General features: G+C 40.7%; 1 protein-coding gene across 11 annotated transcripts in view; it reads left to right on the forward strand.

The window, feature by feature from the left end:
- Window positions 1–20,887, forward strand: part of fam184a (family with sequence similarity 184 member A) — a 127,397-nt gene that overhangs the window by 68,206 nt on the left and 38,304 nt on the right. For all 11 annotated transcript variants that reach the window (XR_010005729.1, XM_062979427.1, XM_062979454.1 and 8 more), the window contains exons 5-9: window positions 839–1,036; window positions 1,676–1,798; window positions 7,868–8,029; window positions 18,028–18,149; window positions 18,308–18,458. Coding sequence is in view for 10 of the 11 variants with exons in the window: in XM_062979427.1 (XP_062835497.1) it covers window positions 839–1,036; window positions 1,676–1,798; window positions 7,868–8,029; window positions 18,028–18,149; window positions 18,308–18,458 (756 nt within the window). In the remaining variant the exon portion in view is untranslated. The remainder of the gene's footprint in view (window positions 1–838; window positions 1,037–1,675; window positions 1,799–7,867; window positions 8,030–18,027; window positions 18,150–18,307; window positions 18,459–20,887) is intronic.

Genomic DNA, 20,887 nt, shown 5'->3' on the forward strand with positions numbered 1-20,887 from the left:
CTTTTCCAGTACTGGCCTCCTGTACATCTCAAAACCTGCCTTGGAAATTTTGAAATCCTGACATTAGATTCACTCATTGGTCATAGGTGGTATGTTTCATTAGGATTTGGGTTTTTTTCCCCACTTCTGAAATTGTATTTCTGTTGGTGGCCAATGTAAATAAGGTATAATGGGGGTATGTCCATGCTGGTGCCTTCCAAAGCTCGGCAGGTTACACTGGCAGGGTTGCATGCATCAGACATTTCTAACAAGTAGAAGTACATTTTGGTCACTTAGATTTTTTTTTTTCTATTTCAGGGGAGGCAACATTTACAGGAAATAATATACACTCAGAGGCTATTTTTGGCTGCAGGAATCATTTTTCAGTTACTTGTTTTAAAGTAAAGGTTGTGGACTCACTGAGGGCCATAGGGCCACATAGTTAGTTACCATCCCTGGTATATGCAATAGAATTGATTATGTGAACTGAAGAGTAATAGTAATATTAGTATAAAATAAATTAACATATTGCTTCATATTAGCCAAGAGACTGAATTTTGATTGTAACTTGGAATGGTGTGATAATTATTTCTGTAGAACCCACCAGATTATGTGACTGACATGTTAAAGTGTGAATAAAGGTTACTATTTGTTACTTACCAGCATTCTATTACATCAATTTTATTATTATTTTACTGTAAGAGAATGAGAGATTCCTTTGTATATAGATCTTTAATTTTAAACTTTAACATAAATGAAATTAATAAAATATGCCATGCATTCAAGTGAATGCAGTTTTTTAAAAAAGTTAAAGCTCATTTTTATAACTTTGAAATGGTTGTATTGTTTGAAATAACAGAAAGTCAATGAAGCAAGAGAAACACAACGAGAGTATTATGAGAAGGAGCTGATAAAACTTCAAGCAAGACTGGAAGGGGAGGCTGCGCATCTGAATGAGGCTCATTCAAAGACCTTGGAGGAGTTGGCATGGAAACATCATACTGCTCTTGAGGCAGCACATGCCAATAGTAACAAGGAGAAAAAGAAACTACAAATGGTAAGAGAACTATATAATGTGAGAACCATTCCTAGTTGGGTTGTGTAAAGAGATTTTGAATAAAAAATTTAACTCTGCAATGTATCTTTAATTGATTTTTTTTTCACTTCTGCACTTTCTGATCACTATTTCTGTTCAATGGTTTCATTTTAATATAACGTTTTGAGATTAAGTATTTTTTAGACTGACATTTCTAATTTGTGAAGTACAGTATTTGGTTTAGTGGGCAAAAGGATCTTATAGCCACTTTGAAAGTGAGAGAAAGGTTGGTAGTATTAGCTTTTGTAGACTTAAGACTATTTTGTCAGATACTAACTTTTTTTCCTCAGGCCCCATCTCCACTGCCATATAAAATCCAGATTATCTGCTTTGAACTGGATTATATGGCAGCGTAGACTAATATAATCCAGTTCAAAGTAGATAATCTGACTTTTATATGGCAATATAGTTGGGGCCTCACTCTCAAAGGGTCTATAAGTCCCTTTGCATGCTGATCCAAACTAACACAATAATGTATTTGAATATTTGGTTCAATGGTTTACTTGGATTTATTCTAGTAATAGATTTTCCATATATTAAATTTTATACATCTATTAGCCAAGGATAACATTTTTATGTTCTGTTTTTCATTTTCTTAAGGAGCTAGAGCAGCAGTTTGAAAAAGAAAAGCAACAATTTGAAGGTGAGAAGAATCAGCTTCGACAACAGTTAGAAAATCTGAAGGAAGAATTGATGACCAAAATGACTTCATCCCATCAGGAGGCAAGGATCAACTTAGTCATATTACTTAATTGCTATATGTATCAGACATTGAACAATAATTATAGATTTCCTAATTAATGATTTGTTTTAAGATTTGTTCTACATATTTTTGTCTAAAGGTGGCATTCCCAAAATTATTTCAATATATCCACAGGGTTTCTATGCCCAACCTATATTTGTTTGAATGAAATAAAGAAGGGGAAATTTATTTCTTCTTCTCCCATAAGTGGGTTGCCTTGCATTCCTTTCTCAGGTCTGCCACCTTTTTTGCTTTCCTGGCCAAACTGCTTCCTGGAAAAACCCTGCTGACAAACCCCCACATTGTTGATCTCATGGCTGGGAAGCTGTTTGGCCAGGAAGGCAGTAGCAGTGATGGACCCAAGCAGAAAGGAAGGCAATGGCAAATCACTTTGGAGGAAGCTGCTTCACTGGTAAGGCAGTGGCAGCAATGGCTCCAAGGAGAAAGAAAGATTGAGTACCCTTTCCCCATTGTGTCACTTCCCAGCCCAACCAAAGTAGACACCCCCATCCCTGCAATGTGGTTGAATTCAGCTGGGAAGCTGGTGGAAGCCCCAGTGCTCTTAATTTACAAAACAAATTAAGGGATATTTAATGTCACAGAGCATTCACCCACAAATAGCACTGGGCAAAACAAATGGCAATGCTTCCCACTCAGCAATTTGTCTGCCCCCCCCCCCCCCCCAAAAAAAAACCCACTCCAATCTAGATACACAGATGTAGTAAAACACAGTAAAAGACTGGATTTTTCCTGGAAAGAGATGAACAAGAAATGAGTTTTGGAATATTGTATTAAAGCCTCAAAGAAGCACGTTTCCCACTTAAAGAGTCATATGTCGTAAGGAAGCTACAAGGTAGTACAATTTTTTAAATCAGTGTACATAAGCTCTCTTAGTCTTCTGATTTTTTTACTGCAATCTCCATTCTGATTAATCACTGAACTAGAGTTGTCATCAGTGTTTATTTTAAGATTATATAAATCATCTGTGGTCATTATTTTTGTTTTCTTAATGTTCAGCTGTAAACTTGTTTTTACACTTTTTGTCATTTTTTTTTCAGTAATCATTCCAGGACTTTGAAAAAAAGAAGCACTAGGGATCATATTGCAAACATGCGGCTAATTTTCTTCTGAAATCTTTGGTGTGCTTCATTATCCAACATATGTTTGCAATATGATCCCTAGTACTTCTTTTTTCTCTCTCCCTGAAGTCATCTTAGACATCTGGCATTTCTCATTCTGTATATGGAAAAAAAATCTTTGTTTAAGATTTTTGGGCATCCCTTTGCTTGCATGGGAGATTAAGGCAGTACAGCCTATGTCTTGAGATGCATGCAAAAAGATTATGCTAAAATAACTTTGAGGTGCTATAAGACTCCTGCCTTCTTTTTATATGGGAAGAAATTACATAGCCACTTTTTTTTTTTAAAAAAAGGCTGAGGGAGAAGTTGAACTTTCCTTTCCTTCCTTTTCCATTGTCTTTTGGTAAATGGGTTGTATTGCAGTTTTAGTTTCTTCTTGTGGCTAAATGAATACTTTATCATGCCTGGGCAAGGGGAAGTAATCTTCCATTTGCATACTTCTATCTCATCCAGGATAGAAGATTGCAGGATTGTTTTATCTTGTTTGGGTTTTTTTTGTGTTTCTCAACTGTTTAATGGATATGTTAAACATGAAGAGCTGTCAACAGAGCTTAACTGTCAATTAATCAACTTCTTCCCTACTTATCCTCTTCCTGTGCATCTGGAAGCATTTAGGGTCAGATGTTAAGTAAATAGATGGAGTTCCAGTTCCCATATGATTGGTGAGGAACCATATGAGCTATGCCAGATTTCAGGGAGTTCATTCACATGTCATGCTAAACAATAGTGTTCCAAAAATTAATCTAGCCTTGCCACTATGCTTGCATGTTTGCTTCTTACATTGTGCAGTCATGAAAACATTCATTTTCATGTAAATTAATTGTAGCTTGCTATGCTGTCTGAAGTTGGGCTTTGATTAATCTTAACTATGATTAATAGAAACATGCCACTTCAAGAGTGGAGTTTATGAAATTGATTTGTTTTAACTAACTATAATTAAAACTAAGCAATTTTGAGTTAAGCAGAGGGATTGCACATTTCCTGATACTGAACAAGAGTAGCTTTGCCATAAAATGTTAGCAACATTCCTTATTTTATGCCTCCAGTTTTTGTGCATTCATTTTTAATGTTATGCAGCTTTCCTGGAAAAAGATTGTTTTTCTGAAACACATTTATAATGGAAATAGATAGTATCAGGAAAATCCTAATGCCGCATTATTTTTTTAAAATAAAATACATCCCAGATTAATGAAAAATTTCAACTTATCACAATTTTCTTGAAGCTATTTGTTACTCGTGTAAAACTTGTTTTTACGCTTATTTTCAAAATAGTAGGCTACTGAAACATTAAAATTTATTCTTTGCAAATAATTGCATTGCTTATTATTTGTCATAAACAAGACTTTTTATAGACTCCTGAAATGCTAATTTAGACAAACCATCATTCAGGATTAATCACTATTGCATGCAATTTCTTATTAAGCATTTTAAAACTGACTAGTAGCTTTTCAAAATAAAAGTGACTTACCTAGCCTTCAGTCCTGTAAACATCACCAGAAATACATTTTATTGTGAAGCTTACTCCTCACTAGTTACATTTATGATTTTGCTGTTGTTTTTCAATTTCTGTTGAAAGATGGTTGAAGTAATAATCTTTGTGGTATTGAAAAGTTATAGTCAGGAAAAGACCCAAGCACTTCCTTAAAACTAGACCCTGGAAACTTTGATTCTAAATAATTCACAGTGGTGAATTATTTATTAAATAGCAACACATTTTGTGTGGGTAGGCATTATCAAAATTATTTTCTTCTCTTCTCCCCCCCCCCCCCAAACTACTTGAAGGTGAGCCATTATCTGAAGGCAGGAACAGATAAGTGTTATAAAGATAAAGCTTGCAAACATAAAAATACATAAAGCTTTCAAATAGTGTCAACAAGAGAAGACCTTATAGTTCTTACTGCCTAGGATCCAAAGACCCCCTTACACAGGAAAGTTGCAGGGTGCAGTATGAGCTTTGGAGAAGAATAGGGATTTTTGCTAGGCTTCATTTTTTCTCTTCTGTTCTCCACTCACTTTTTATACTACCCTATTTTCCCAAAAATAAGACATCCTCTGAAAATAAGACTTAGTAGAGGTTTTGCTGAATTGGTAAATATAAGGCTTCCCCTGAAAGTAAGACCTAGCAAAGTTTTTGTTTAGAAGCATGGCCACTGAACAGAACAACAGAGTATGCAGGTTCGGTAAATGTACATACCATAGATTGTTGTACTTGGATATAATGGTAGTAACAATAAATTCTTGATATGATTCACAGTTTGTTTGGTTATGCTGGTTTGTGATGACAATTACTGTACAATATATGATAAATGTTCATTTTTTGTTCAAGAATAAATGTGAATTCTTCTTCATGGAAAAATAAGACATCCCCTGAAAATAAGACCTAGCACAACTTTGGGAGCAAAAATTAATATAAGACACTGTCTTATTTTCGGGGAAATATAGTAGCAGGACTGTGCCAATACAGCCTGTGCCAGTTCAAGGGCATTATGAGGGTAGTACTGATTTGTTCTTTTATAGTATCCAGGTTGCTATGCCATATTTGGGAGCGACTGATTCTGCAGGCAAGGCATGAAATAGGATTATGCTGTAAGGGGTTTTGTTTTCTTCCATTTTGTTCTGTTTTCTTTTCTTGACAAGTCTTTTTCTCTCTGAAAATTCTCTCTCGGCTTAGATGATTTGTCACTAACTGATTGAGGACCAAAGGCCAAATGAATCACTCATGTATCTTGTGTCTATTGAATGTATAGTCACACCAAATGCAAAATGAGGTTATATTGGAGTTGTATATAAAATGCTTCTTTAATGTTGAATAAAGTCCATCTGAGGGGACTTCAGGTTTTAGGTAAAGGTAAAGGTTTTCCCCTGACATTAAGTCTAGTCATGTCTGACTCTGGGGGTTGGTGCTCATCTCCATTTCTAAGCCAAAGAACTGGCGTTGTCCATAGATGCCTCCAAGGTCATGTGATCGGCATGACTGCATGGAGCGCCATTACCTTCCCACCGGAGCAGTACCTATTGATCTACTCACATTAGCATGTCTTCAAACTGCTATGTTGGCAGAAGCTGGGGCTAACAGCAATAGCTCACCCCACTCCCCGGATTTCGGTCAGCAAGGTCAGCAGCTCAATAGTTTAACTGGCTGCACCACCGGGGGCTCAGGTTTTACTGTGTTTGATTTGTATAGGTTATAGACTGATTATTTTACTATGGATCTAGGATGAAGGCAGTCCTTTTATCCTGCAGATTAATAACGCTGCTTACCTTTGTCCTGTGTTAAAATGTTGTTAAATGATTTAAAAGTCGTTTCATTACTTTTTTGTATTTTCACTCCTGTTTAAATCAGGAGCCTTGTCTCTTTATCTATTTCCTATGCCTCGAAGGATGTGATATACACACATAATATTCTATTCCTGTTCTTTATCAGTTAGCTTTTATTTTATTTCCAGATTTCAATGAGTTTTTAAAGAGAAGTTAAAATGGGGATTAACATTTGTTAGATAAAAGATGTGAATTAAATATTTTACTCCAACTTACTACAATATAAGTAAAGTTCTTTAGAAGGTGCAGGCTGCCACTTTCCATACATTTCATGTCCTTTACTAGCATTCACACCTAATGCTGGAATGAAATAAAACCCTACAGATCATCAAAGAGTGAGTTCCAAAGAGATAATAAAGAAGTCTAGTGCAGTCTTATGCACCTTCATGAGTATAGTCACTTGAGAAGAATCTTCTGTGTGTCCACTATGGTACATGGACCTACTTCAGATATGCACAATGACTTATTGCCTCAGAAGGTGTTTTACCCTGAGTTGGGAGATATGTATTCGTCTCCATTGGCTGCTGTCTAGGACTCATGGAACATGTGGAGGGCTGCATAATCCCTAATGAGTAACACTGCTTCATGTCTACAGTCTTAAAAAAAAATGACCATCCAGTGGAGTAGATTGCTGTTTGAGAGACAAAGATCCAAATAACTGTCCAGCCTCAGGAATTAATTGGTCAAGTCTTTGATTTTTTAAATAAACTTAGGAATTTGTGTATCAGTGGTATACAGTTTTTCTTATTTCTTAAGTGAGAGCATCAGTGTATGACTGATAACCTCAGTTTGTCACTTCAATCATTAAACAAAAAAGAGTTTGGAACAGTAATTGGTTGAGAAATGGAATTGAAAATGGCTGTGACATACAATTATTAGAGTATTAGATGTGGGCTTCACAGATCCCAATCTCTGTTGAGCCATGAAATGCATGTGTTAATTTTGAATCACCCAGTCACTGTCTCTGAGAATGACCTATTTCAGAGGTAGATGTCAGAATAAAGTTGAAAGGATACATAATCTCATTTATATGGTTAGCAGTTCATGAGAAGAGAGATCAGATCATCTGTATTTTGAACTTAGACTCTCTATTTTATAGTTTCATTGTAGAGAGAGAAGGTAATAATTGGGGGGAAATAAAAGTGTTTCTTTCTTTTGAGTTATAGGTTATGACTAGGAAGTTATAAAAGATTTGCTTTTTCTCAAAATCCTGTTACAGAATTTTTAAATGTTACTAAAAATGTTTTAGAATATTTAGACCCTCTGCTCATACTGGGTTCAGTACACAACACCAAAACCACATGTATACTCTGGCTTCATTTTTTGTAGGCTCTCAAATTGTGTTGTCTAGGAAACATACACATCTGTTACTGATGCAGACACATTATGACATCTTTTTGTGTGTGAAATGTTTGTTGTATGTTTATGTTTCAGCTTAATAATAACATTAATTGAGGATAGGGTTGCTTTCTCCATACTAATGCAATATTTAAATTAAGAAAAAGCTTCTAAAATACTAAGAAATTAAACAGCCTTCAGCAAACACACTAAATCACCTAAAATTGATTTTTTTTTCCCCTATCTGTATCATAGATGAACCGTCTACAAGACCTAGTAAGAAAAAGTGAACAAGGTCTTGGTACAGCAGAAGGACACATCTCCAGTCTTCAAGAAACCCAAGAAATACTACAGAAAGAACTGGAATTAACCAGAGCAAGACTGAGGGAGACCACAGATTCTCTGTATAATGTCGAGGTAACACTTTATATATAAACAATTCCACCCAGATTATTTATTTATTTAGAATATTTGTATCCTGCCTTTCTCCACATGTGGACTCAAGGAGACTTACAACATAAAAACACGCAAATTTCAACAGTTAAAATTTGCAAACAACAATAAAAACATGGTAAAAACATACATCAGTTAAAACAATAAAATTCTAATCCATCACTATCTCCTCCGGAGACACCTCCATTATTTACAGGCTGTGGCGCAGCTGGCTAGTAACCAGCTGCAATAAATCGCTACTAACCATTAAATAACCCAGCTTGCTGTTGACCTATGCAGCCCCGAAAGACAGTTGCATCTGTCAAGTAGGAAAATTTAGGTACGCTTTATGCGAGAGGCTAATTTAACTAATTTACAACACCATAAAACTGCCAGCAAAACACGAGGAAAGGAATGAGGAAGTACAGCAACTAGTGGATGGTGAAGCAACAGCTCCCCTGTGGCCGGAATCGTGAAGCTGGAAAAATGTTAAATGCCTCTGTGTCTGTCTATACTGTATGTTGTTTGTCTGTTGGCATTGAATGTTTGCCATATATGTGTTCATTGTAATCCGCTCTGAGTCCCCTTCGGGGTGAGAAGGGCGGAATATAAATACTGTAAATAAATAAATAAATAAATAAAATCCCCAAGGATCCCACTATTATGCTTCTTCATTCATGCAGTCGTTTCCGACTCTTCATGACCTCATGGACCAGTCCACGCCAGAGCTCCCTGTCGGCCGTCGCCGCCCCCAGTTCCCTCAAGGTCAAGCCAGTCACTTCAAGGATACCATCCATCCATCTTGCCCTTGGACGGCCTCTCTTCCCTTTTCCTTCCATTTTCCCCAGCATCATGATCTTTTCCAAGCTTTCCTGTCTTCTCATGATGTGGCCAAAATACTTCATCTTTGGCTCTAATATCCTTCCCTCCAGTGAGCAGACGGGCATTATTTCCTGGAGGATGGACTGGTTGGATCTTCTTGCGGTCCAAGACACTCTCAGGATTTTCTTCCAGCACCAAAGTTCAAAAGCATCTATCTTCTTTCGCTCAGCCTTCCTTATGGTCCAGCTCTCGCAACCATAGGTTACTATGGAGAATACCATTGCTTTAACTATGCGGACCTTCATTGCCAGTGTGATGTTTCTGCTTTTCACTGTTTTGACGAGGTTGGCCATTGCTCTTCTCCCAAGTAGTAGACGTCTTCTGATTTCATCTCTGTAGTCTGCATCTGCAGTGATCTTCGCACCTAGAATTATAAAGTCTGTCACTGCCTCTATGTTTTCTCCCTCTATTTGCCAGTTATCAATCAGTCTGGTTGCCATAATCTTGGTTTTCTTGACGTTTAACGGCAGCCCGGCTTTTGCACTTTCTTCTTTCACCTTGGTGATAAGGTTCCTCAGCTCCTCCTCACTTTCAGCCATCAGTGTGGTATCATCTGCATATCTAAGGTTGTTAATGTTTCTTCCAGCAATTTTAACTCCAGCCTTGGATTCGTCAAGCCCCGCACGTCGCATGATGTGTTCTGCGTACAAGTTGAATAGGTAGGGTGAAAGTATACAGCCCTGCTGTACTTCTTTCCCAATCTTGAACCAGTCTTGTTGCGTGGTCTGTTCTTACTGTGGCTATTTGGTCTTTATACAGATTTCTCAGGAGACAGACAAGGTGACTTGGTATCCCCATACCACCAAGAACATGACACAATTTATTATGATTCACACAGTCGAAGGCTTTAGAATAGTCAATAAAGCAGAATTAGATGTTTTTCTGAAAGTCCCTGGCTTCCTCCATTATCCAGCAGATATCGGCAGTTTGGTCTCTGGTTCCTACTATATATCCATCAAAAGCTTTCTTGAATGGGAAATTCCTGACCCCTTTCCTAAAGCTAAGTAGGGATGGTGCCGCTCTTAATTCTTCTGGGAGAGCATTCCAGTGAGCAGGTGCTGCACCCAAAAAGGATCCTTCTCTTGTAATGCATAGCTGCATAGGAGCTTGTGTGGCAATGTGCGTTTATTTTTTTACTTTATTTATTTCCAATATTTCTATCCCGCCCTTCTCACCCGAAGGGACTCAGGGTGGCATACAATTGGCAACAATTTGATGCCGACACATAATTAAAATCATAACAGCATATAAAATCCATTACAAACAATTAATACAGTATAAAATATAAAACATATAGTTAAAATCCGTTGAATCCCCCACTAAATCTAAGTTAAGGTTGTGTGAGGGAGGGGGAGGCATGGTCACTGGATTCCCAGGGAGAACCACAACAGAGTTCTTGTGACCCTGTAGAAGGATAGGTGTGGTAACCTCCTTGGCAGCCCCTCCGAGCTGAAGGTCCTGCTACTTAACACCAGATCCATCAACGGTAAAGCACCAACCATCCAGGATTTAATCCTGGATGAGCGGGCGGATCTGGCATGCATCACTGAGACCTGGTTGGATGAGCTGGGTGGGGTAAGTCTTACCCAGATTGTCCTCCAGGTTTCGGGGTGCATCAGCAGGCCAGGCCTGGAGGGCGGGGAGGTGGGGTTGCGGTGGTCTTTCGGCAGTCCATTGCCCTGCTCAGATGCGCCATCCCGCAATCTGCTGGATTTGAGTGTGTCCACTTGAAGGTGGGAACCTGGGACAGGTTGGGGATTCTGCTGGTGTACCGTCCACGCCGCGACACAGCAGTCTCCCTGTCCGAGCTAGTAGAGGTGGTCTCTAGCATGGTGTTGGGTTCCCAGCGCCTGATAGTGCTGGGTGACTTCAACATCCATGCTGAGGACACCTTAACAGGTGCAGCTCAAGAGTTCATGGCCGCCATGATGACCATGGGACTGTTCCAAGTAATAGTGGGTCCCACTCATCAAGCTGGACATACACTCAACCTAGTCTTTGTTGTGAGTGATGGTTTGGTCGGAGTGGAAGAGCAAATTATTCTTCCATTGTCATGGTCCGACCATTATCTGATCAGTTTAAGACTCACAGTGACCTCAAACCTCCGCAGGGGTGGGGGACCCGTTAAGATGGTTCGCCCCAGGAGGCTTATGGATCCTGATGGTTTCCTGAGTTCTCTTGGGGATCTGCCTACCATGGAGGCTGACGATCCTGTTGATGCCTTGGTTCACCACTATAATAGCGAGATGACCAGGGCAATAGACACGATCGCCCCTGAACATCCCCTCTTGTTGCATGGAGTCACCCCAGCCCCCTGGTTTACCAGGGAGCTGGCAGAAATGAAATGCGCGAGAAGGAAACTAGAGTGCTGCTGGCGGACATCTCATGATGTTTCTGCCTGAACACGGTCTAGAGCCACTATTAAGGCCTATTCCGTGGCGTTGCAGGCATCCAGAAAGGCTTTCATAGAATCATAGAATCATAGAATAGTAGAGTTGGAAGAGACCTCATGGGCCATCCAGTCCAACCCCCTGCCAAGAAGCAGGAAATCGCATTCATAGCACCCCCGGCAGATGGCCATCCAACTTCTGTTTAAAGGCCTCCAAAGAAGAAGCCTCCACCACAGTCCGGGGGAGAGAGTTCCACTGCCGAACAGCCCTCACTGTGAGGAAGTTCTTCCTAATGTTCAGGTGGAATCTCCTTTCCTGTAGTTTGAAGCCATTGTTCCGTGTCCTAGTCTGCAGGGCAGCAGAAAACAAGCTTGCTCCCTCCTCCCTATGACTTCCCCTCACATATTTGTACATGGCTATCATGTCTCCTCTCAGCCTTCTCTTCTGCAGGCTAAACATGCCAAGTTCTTTAAGCCTCTCCTCATAGGGCTTGTTCTCCAGACCTTTGATCATTTTAGTTGCCCTCCTCTGGACGCTTTCCAGCTTGTCAACATCCCCCTTCAATTGTGGTGCCCAGAATTGGACACAGTATTCCAGGTGTGGTCTGACCAAGGCAGAACAGAGGGGTAATATGACTTTCCTGGATCTAGATGCTATTCCCCTATTGATGCAGGCCAAAATCCCGTTGGCTTTCTTAGCAGCCACATCACATTGCTGGCTCATGTTTAACTTGTTGTCCACAAGGACTCCAAGATCTTTTTCACATGTACTGCTGTCTAGCTAGGTGTTCCCCATTCTGTATCTTTGCATTCCATTTTTTCTGCCGAAGTGAAGTATCTTGCATTTATCCCTGTTGAACTTCATTTTGTTAGTTTTGGCCCATTTCTCGACTGCCCGCATCGCGTCTGCACTGAATAGACCGTCAGAGTTGTTTCAGGTCGTCGGGGAGCTCTTCCACCCTCCTGAGGTTGGAGGAGCACCCGAGGACTTGGCAACTCGGTGTAGCAAGTTCGCTCACCATTTTGCAGATAAAGTCGCTCAGATGCGTTCTAACTTGGATGCCGGTTTTGCTGCAATGCCAGGGGAGGTAACCGGGGCATCTGTCTGTTCGAGCTTATGGATTCGTTTCAGCTTGTTCAACCTGATGACGTGGACAAGATCATTGGAGCGGTGAGGGCGACCACCTGTGTCCTTGATCCTTGCCCTTCCTGGCTTTTAAAATAGGCCAGTGGTGGGTGGTAGATTGGTTTGTGAGAATTATTAATGCCTCTTTAGAGCAGGGCAAATTTCCATCTTGCCTTAAACACGCCATAGTGAGGCCAGTTCTGAAGAAGGCTTCTTTAGATTCTACCGTTTTAAGTAACTTCCAACCAATCTCCGACCTCTCTTTTTTGGGCAAGGTCTTGGAGCGGGTGGTTACCCCTCAGCTCCAGGGATTCTTGGATGATACTGATTTTCTGGACCAACCACAGTCTAGATTCAGACCTGGGTACAGTACCGAGATGGCTTTGGTCGTCTTGGTGGATGACCTCCGCAGGGAACTGGACAGGGGGAGTGTGACCCTGCTGGTTTTCTTGGACATCTCAGCGGCTTTCGATACCATTGACCATGGTATCCTTCTGGTACGTCTCTGGATTGGGCCTTGGGGCACAGCTTTGCTGTGGCTCCAGTCCTTTCTGGAGGGCCGTTCCCAGTCGGTGAAGCTGGGGGGACACCTGCTTGGACCCCTGGCATTGACCTGTGGGGTCCCGCAAGGTTCTTTTCTGTCCCCCATGCTTTTTAATATCAACATGAAACCGCTGGGAGAGGTCATCTGGAGTTTTGGAGTTTGGTGCCATCTCTATGCAGATGACACCCAACTCTACTACTCTTTTCCACCAAAATCCAAGGAAGCCCCTCGGATACTGGACCAGTGTCTGGCCGCTCTGTTGGTCTGGATGAGGGTGAACAAGCTGAAGCTTAATCCTGACAAGACAGAGGTCCTCCAGGTCAGTCGTACGTCTGATCGGGGCATAGGGTGGCTACCTGTGCTTGATGGGGTCGCATTCCCCTGAAGGCACAGGTCCACAGCTTGGGGGTCCTCCTGGACTCAGCGCTGACACTTGATGCTCAGGTGTCGGCAGTGGCCGGGAGGGCCTTTGCACAATTAAAACTTGTGTGCCAGCTGCGACCGTACTTCGAGAAGTCGGACTTGGCTATGGTGGTCCATGCCTTAGTTACCTCCAGACTGGATTATTGCAATGCGCTCTATGTGGGGCTGCCCTTTAAGACGGCCCGGAAACTTCAACTAGTCCAGCACTCGGCAACCAGGCTTCTAACTGGAGCGAATTACAGGGCACGGTCAACCCCCCTGTTTAAGGAGCTCCACTGGCTGCTGTTTATTTTCTGAGCCCAATTCAAGGTGCAGGTGATCACCTACAAAGACCCAAACGGTTTGGGACCCACCTACCTTCATGATCGCATTTCCCCCTATGAACCTGCATGGTCTCTCCGCTCGTCGGGTGAGGCCCTCCTCTCAATCCCACCACCTTCGCAATCGCGGTTAGTGGGGATGAGGGAGAGGGCCTTCTCCATCATGGCCCCCCGGCTCTGGAACTCTCTCCCCAGGGAGATCAGGCAGGCCCCTACCCTCCTCACATTTTGGAAGAGCCTGAAAACTTGGCTCATCCAACAGGCCTTTGGTGAATGATCTCCATAGTAACGGATTGACCTGTTGCCTGTCTCATTTGTTGCACCCTATTCCTTTAGCCGGCCATAGTGTATGCCTTCACCAGCACTTTAACAGGACAATAGTTCTGGGATCTACCTCACCCTGATTGAATCTGACACTATTTACACTTTTTGGCCCAGCTCTTTGTTGGAGCCGACCCAGGATTTTATCATAGTATATTTATTATATGTTGACCCATGACTTGTTTTATTGTTGATTGTTTTATTGTTAAGTTTTTATATTGTTTCTGACCTGGGCTTGGCCCCATGTAAGCCGCCCCGAGTCCCTTCGGGGAGATGGGGCGGGGTATAAAAATAAAATAATAATAATAATAATAATAATAATAATAATTATTATTATTATTATTATTATTATTATTATTATTTATGACACAGCAAACAAGATAGATATGCTGGATTTCATATCACAAAATCACAAGTCGAACACTTCCCATGTGTCTAGGACTGTGTGATGTATTTTCGGATGATGCGTGCAAATCCCAGCAGGGTGGCCTTTTGCAGTTGGCAGATCATAATTTAGTCAATGTCTATTGTTTCCAAATGCCGGCTGAGATCTTTTGGCACGGCACCCAGTATGCCGATCACCACCGGGACCACCTGCACTGGTTTCTGCCAGAGTCTTTGAAGTTCAATCTTGAGGTCCTGATAGTGGCTGAGTTTTTCCTGTTGTTTTTCGTCAATGCGACTGTCACCTGGGATGGCGACATCAATGATCCAAACCTTTTTCTTTTCCACAACTGTGATGTCTGGTGTGTAGTGTTCCAGAACTTTGTCAGTCTGGATTCAGAAGTCCCACAGTATCTTTGCATGTTCATTTTCCAATACTTTTGCAGGTTTGTGATCCCACCAGTTCTTTGCTGCTGGAAGGTGGTACTTGAGGCATAAGTTCCAATGAATCATTTGGGCCACGTAGTTGTGCCTCTGTTTGTAGTCTGTCTGTGCAATTTTCTTACAGCAGCTGAGGATATGATCAATGGTTTCGTCAGTTTCCTTGCACAGTCTGCATTTTGGGTCATCAGCTGATTTTTCGATCTTGGCCTTAATTGCGTTTGTTCTGATGGCTTGCTCCTGGGCTGCAAGAATCAGGCCTTTTGTCTCCTTCTTCAGGGTCCCATTTGTGAGCCAGAGCCAGATCTTCTCCTTATCAGCTTTTCCTTCAATTTTGTCAAGGAACTTTCCATGCAATGTTTTTTTGTGCCAGCAGCTGTCAGCTCTAGTTTGTAGTGTGGTTTTCTTGTACTGGTTTTTTGTCTGCTGTGCTTTGAGGAGTTTCTGATTTTTGACTTCAATCAAAGCAGGTTCTTCACTTTGCTTTACATATTCTGCCAGAGCATGTTCTTCTTCTTTGACTGCTTGTTTTACTTGTAAGAGTCCTCTGCCCCCTGATCTTCGAGGCAGATATAGCCGGTCAACATCACTGCGAGGGTGCAGTGAATGATGAATGGTCATGAGTTTTTTTGTTTTTCTGTCCAAATTGTCCAGTTCCATCTGTGTCCAGTTTATGATGCCAGCAGTATATCTTATGACAGGTATGGCCCAGGTGTTTATGGCTTTGATGGTGTTGCCTCCATTGAGCTTGCTTTTGAGAATTTTTCTGACCCTTTGTGTGTATTCTTTACTGACCACAGTCTTCACATGTTCATGCTTGATGTTGTCCAGCTGTAATATGCCCAGATATTTATAGGCCTCTGGCTGGTGACACTTTATTGTTTGGCCATTAGGCATATTTATGCCCTCACTTTCAATGATTTTTCCCTTCTTCAATGCCACTGTCGAACATTTGTCCAAGCCAAACTCCATGCTGATATCAGTGCTAAAAATTCGGACAGTGTTAGTCAGAGACCGGATTTCAGTTTCCATTTTCCCATACAGCTTCAGGTCATCCATGTACATCAGATGTGAAATTTTGTGAGATTTCTTAGATGTTTGATAGCCGAGATTTGTTTTTTTTGTAAGATTGTTGACAGAGGGATCATGGCAATAATGAAAAGCAGAGGGGACAATGAATCTCCCTGGACAATTCCTCTCCTGATGTTGACAAGTCCATAGCTTTCATTTCCAACAAACAGTTCAGTTTTCCAGTGCTCCATCATGTTTTCAATAAAGGTGCCAACGTTTTTACTAATCCCGATGGCGTCCAGGCACTTGATGATCCAGCTGTGTGGGAGTGAGTCAAAGGCCTTTTTGTAGTCAATCCACGTCATGTGAAGATTAGTTTTCGGCTTTTACAGTTCTCCAGAATCATTTTGTCAATCAATAACTGGTCTTTTGTGCCCCTGCTTTTCTGTTTGTTGCCTTTCTGTTCATCTGGCAAGATGTTTTTTTCTTCAAGATAGTCTTGAATTCTGTCAGCTATGATGCCAGTCAGTAGTTTAAACATAGTAGGCAGACACGTTATTGGCCTGTAGTTTCCTGGTGCTGCTCCTTTTGCTGGATCCTTTTGTATCAGGTAAGTTCTTCCAGTTGTTAGCCATTCACTGATACTTCCTTTCTGCAGCATCTCATTGAATTGTTGGGCCATTTTTCCATGTAAACTAACCAGATGTTTGAGCCAAAGTCCATGAAGTTGATCACTACCAGGCGATGTCCAGTTCTTGACTTTTTGCACTCATTTATTATTATTATTATTATTATTATTATTAACTCTCATACCAAATGTATGATATTTCCCCATTTAGTGTCACTTACTTCACTATATAATCTTTAAAGCAATCTGTAAAGGAAATATTGTGTAAGTCTAAGATGGTCAAAGAGAAAATGGTTGTGAATCTCAAAGGTGAGATATTTATGTTGTATTCTCCTGCAAGAAAGCCATTGAAATTGTGCAGTTGTCAACAGCTATTCAAAGTTTGGGGCCTATTCTTTGGGGGAAATTATGTATGGGCATTTTTGCAAAGAAAACATTTTCTGTTAAAAAAAACCCTGCCAAAAATGGAATTTTAAAGTCAGGAAACCAGTTTTCTATACAGAAATGCTGTTTTCTGTACAGGAAAGGCTGCTTTCTGCTGATTAAATTTGTTTTCTTTGTGGAAATATATTTTTCCACACTTAAAATTGCCTTTTCTCATTAAAAAAAGCCACATACATTTTCATATGTAGTCACATGCATTTTCATATGTAGTAAATCCCAAACTGTTAGCTCTCATCCATCTAAATTGTTCCTGACTGGGTTTCCTGACACTTGCGAAATCTGTTTTAAATACTGTGTAAGATACACTTTTTCCCCAAAAAACTGAGGTTCAAAAATGATGTCCGTCTTAAAATTGGTGACATCCTAGAAATGGGTTTCTTAAAAAATAAAAGAGGATCAGGAGTGGGGGCTGAGAGAATGGGAGGGAAGCCAACTGTCCTGGCCAGCCTCAGAAAAGCCCCCAACCCTCATCTAGTGCAGATGTCGACTCCCAACCCCACATGCTTTGCATTTCCACAAATTCAGCATGGCCAGTGCATGGAGCTTCTGCACTCTGGGTGCTGTTGCCAGCCTTAGTCTTTGCCATCGCCTCAGTGTTGCCAGGTTTATCTTGAAGGAAGGGGATTGGTGGTGGTGGTGGTGGTGTTGGTGGCGGCGGCACCTAAGAAAGCGGGAGCCTTTCTCTTTTTCTCTGGCGGTGGCAATGGTGAGGGGATAAGAGGAAAAAGCCCTTTGTGCCAGGAGCACAAAGGGGCAGCTCTCCACTGTTTCTGGTACACAAGGTTTCTTCCTCACATCTCCCTGCCTTGTTGCCACTGCCTCCTCCACTCTCAATAGCAGTAGTAATACCATAGAGAGACAAAGAGAGAGAATAAAGCCAGATCCAAGATCTGGAGTCCAGGCCCTCCAGTTGACTCCCCCCCACCATCTGAAATATATTTCTAGCAGTTAATTTAACATATCTGACATCATTTCTGCATTTGAGAACAGGATTACTATTGTTTCAGTACAGAATATTGCTATAGATTTTGTTCTCATTTAACTCTGATGAAAATCTTTTATGTTTCTAGGGAGAATTAGACCAGGAAAGACAACAGCATGAGACAATGATTGCAGCCATGAGAGAAGAGGAGAAATTCAAAGTTGATAGAATGGCCCGTGATCTGGAAATAAAATGGACAGAGAATCTTCGGTAAACGTTATTGGGTTTTTCCTTTCAAATTTTTTTTTCTGTTCCAGAGGAAGTAATATTAACTGCAGTAATGTAGTTTAGAACAAAACAATGCATTTCAGAAATTCACAGTATTGCTAAATGGAAAAATGTGTTTCAGTTCTCTCTCATCTTCTCAGGCAAGAATGTTCTAAACTTCGAGAAGAGTTGAGGCTTCAACATGAGGAAGATAAAAAGTCAGCAATGACACAATTGTTACAACTAAAGGAGAGGGAAAAAAATGCTGCCAGAGACAGCTGGCAAAAGAAAGTTGAAGATCTCTTGGATCAGGTAATCAGACTGCTTGCTTACCCTTGAAATGCTTAAAATACATGTGAAGATGGCTATTTTTATGGAGTCAATTTGTTTAGAATTTGAGGATGGTTTTAAAAATCCAGTACATAGGTTTGTGGTTATTGTATTTGATTTACTGGTGCTGTTTATAGTACTTTTATATTGAATAAGAACCAGTGTGGTAGAGTGCTTTGAATGTTGGACTAGGACACTAGGAGACCAGGCTCCAAATTTGTGGTCAGCTATGGAAACCCACTGTGTGACCTTGGACAGATTGCATTCTCACAGCCTCAGATGAAAGAAAAGGTAAAATCCACCTGAAAAATTCTGCATAGAAAAAGCCATCTAAGATCACAATGAGTCAGCAATAGCTTGAAGGTATACAACAATAAATATGATATTTAAAATTATGAAGATGTTAGATGTCAGTGGTGAATTGGAAAGATGCCTGTGAAAGCTAAACCATATTTTAATTCTGTCTAGTTTGCAAATTTAGGCTAGAATAGGGGCATTCAGCTGTGATCCTGCAGGTGTTGCTTCACTGCAGCTCCCATAATCCCTCACCATTGTGTAGGCTAGCTCGGGATGATGGGAGTTGCATTCCTACAACATTTGGAGGGCTACAAGGTGTCTGCCCCTGAATTAGAGGAACAGGCAGAAATACAAGTTGAAGAGCAGGGGTCCCCAAACTTTTTAAGCAGAGGGCCGGTCCACAATCTTTCAGAGTGTTGAGGGGCCGAATTATCATTTGAAAAAAAATACAAACAAATTCCTATGCATACTGCACATATCTTATTTGTAGTGCAGCAACAACAACAACGAAAGAACAATACAATACTTAAAAATGAAAACAATTTTAACCAACATAAACCTATTAGGATTTCAATGGAAAGTGTTGGCCTGCTACTGGCCAATGAGATAGTCAAGTTAATTAGGATTGTTGTTGTTGTTGTTGTTGTTGTTGTTGTTGTTGTTGTTGTGTGCCTTCAAGTCATGTCAGACTTTGGCTGAGCCTAAGTCTAAAATTATTTATTTATTTACTGCATTTATTTACTACATTTATATCCCACCCTTCTCACCCCGAAGGGGACTCAGAGCAGCTGTATGTACATACAATATATTATATTATTAGCATAACACAATATTAGCATTATATATTACTATATTGAACTATACCACTATACTATTATATAATATGTAATATATAACATATAATTAATATTATTATATGGTATTACTATTAGTATTATATTGTATAACATAAGATTATTATCAATATTATATGTATATACAATATATTATATTATTATTAATAATAATAATAATAAAACTTTATTTATACCCCGCCACCATCTCCCCAACGGGGACTCGGGGCGGCTCACATGGGGCCATGCCCAAGACAATACAATAGACAAAATATAAAAACAACATATCAGAATGCAATTAAACAATGCAACAATAACACTACACAATACAGAACAAAAAAGCAGAACGTAGCATAACATAACAAGGGCGGGCCGCATGGACACAAGGTTAAAAACTCGGGGTAAGAAGAGAAAAGAATAAAACCATGGGGAACAGGGTCTACAGAATACATGTTGGGGAGAGAAACACAGGAGGTATATACAATTACTCTCCGAAAGCACACCGGAAGAGCCATGTTTTTAAAACTTTCCTAAAGGCTGCAAGAGTGGGGGCTAGCCTGATCTCAATGGGCAGTGAGTTCCACAAACGGGGGGCCACAGCAGAAAAGGCCCTCTCCCTTGTTCCCACAAGGCGGGCCTGTGATAAAGGCAGTGGAGACAAGAGGGCCTCCTCAGATGAACGAAGGGCTCGGGCAGGTTTATAGTAGGAGATGCGGTCACGAAGGTAGGCGGGTCCCAAACCGTTTAGGGCTTTATAAATGATGGTCTGCACCTTGAATTGGGACCGGAAAATAAACGGCAGCCAGTGGAGCTCCTTAAACAAGGGAGTAGATCTCTCCCTAAAACTTGCTCCCGTTATTAATCTGGCCGCCGAGCGTTGGACTAGTTGTAATTTCCGGGCCGTCTTCAAGGGAAGCCCCACGTAGATTAAAACTGATATAAAAATATTATATTATAAAACTGAGGGCGGGGGCCAGGTAAATGACCTTGGAGGGCCGCATCCGGCCCCCGGGCCTTAGTTTGAGGACCCCTGTTGAAGAGTATTAAAACATATGTTTTTATTCAATAATTTGTTTCAGTCCTCTCTTTCAAAAGCCCATGCCACTCAGAGTGTAAAGTACAGCACTAAATCTAAAATACGAAAACATACAATTGTTGCCCAGCATACAGCAGGAATAAATCATGCCCAGCATAGGACAGGAGTAAATTTTACACAGCCTGAGAGATTGAGAATCATAAGTAAGCTTGCTAAAGTATCTGAAACATATTTTCCATTCCTTT

This window comes from Anolis carolinensis, chromosome 1, assembly GCF_035594765.1.
Source record: "Anolis carolinensis isolate JA03-04 chromosome 1, rAnoCar3.1.pri, whole genome shotgun sequence".
Taxonomy (NCBI): domain Eukaryota; kingdom Metazoa; phylum Chordata; class Lepidosauria; order Squamata; family Dactyloidae; genus Anolis; species Anolis carolinensis.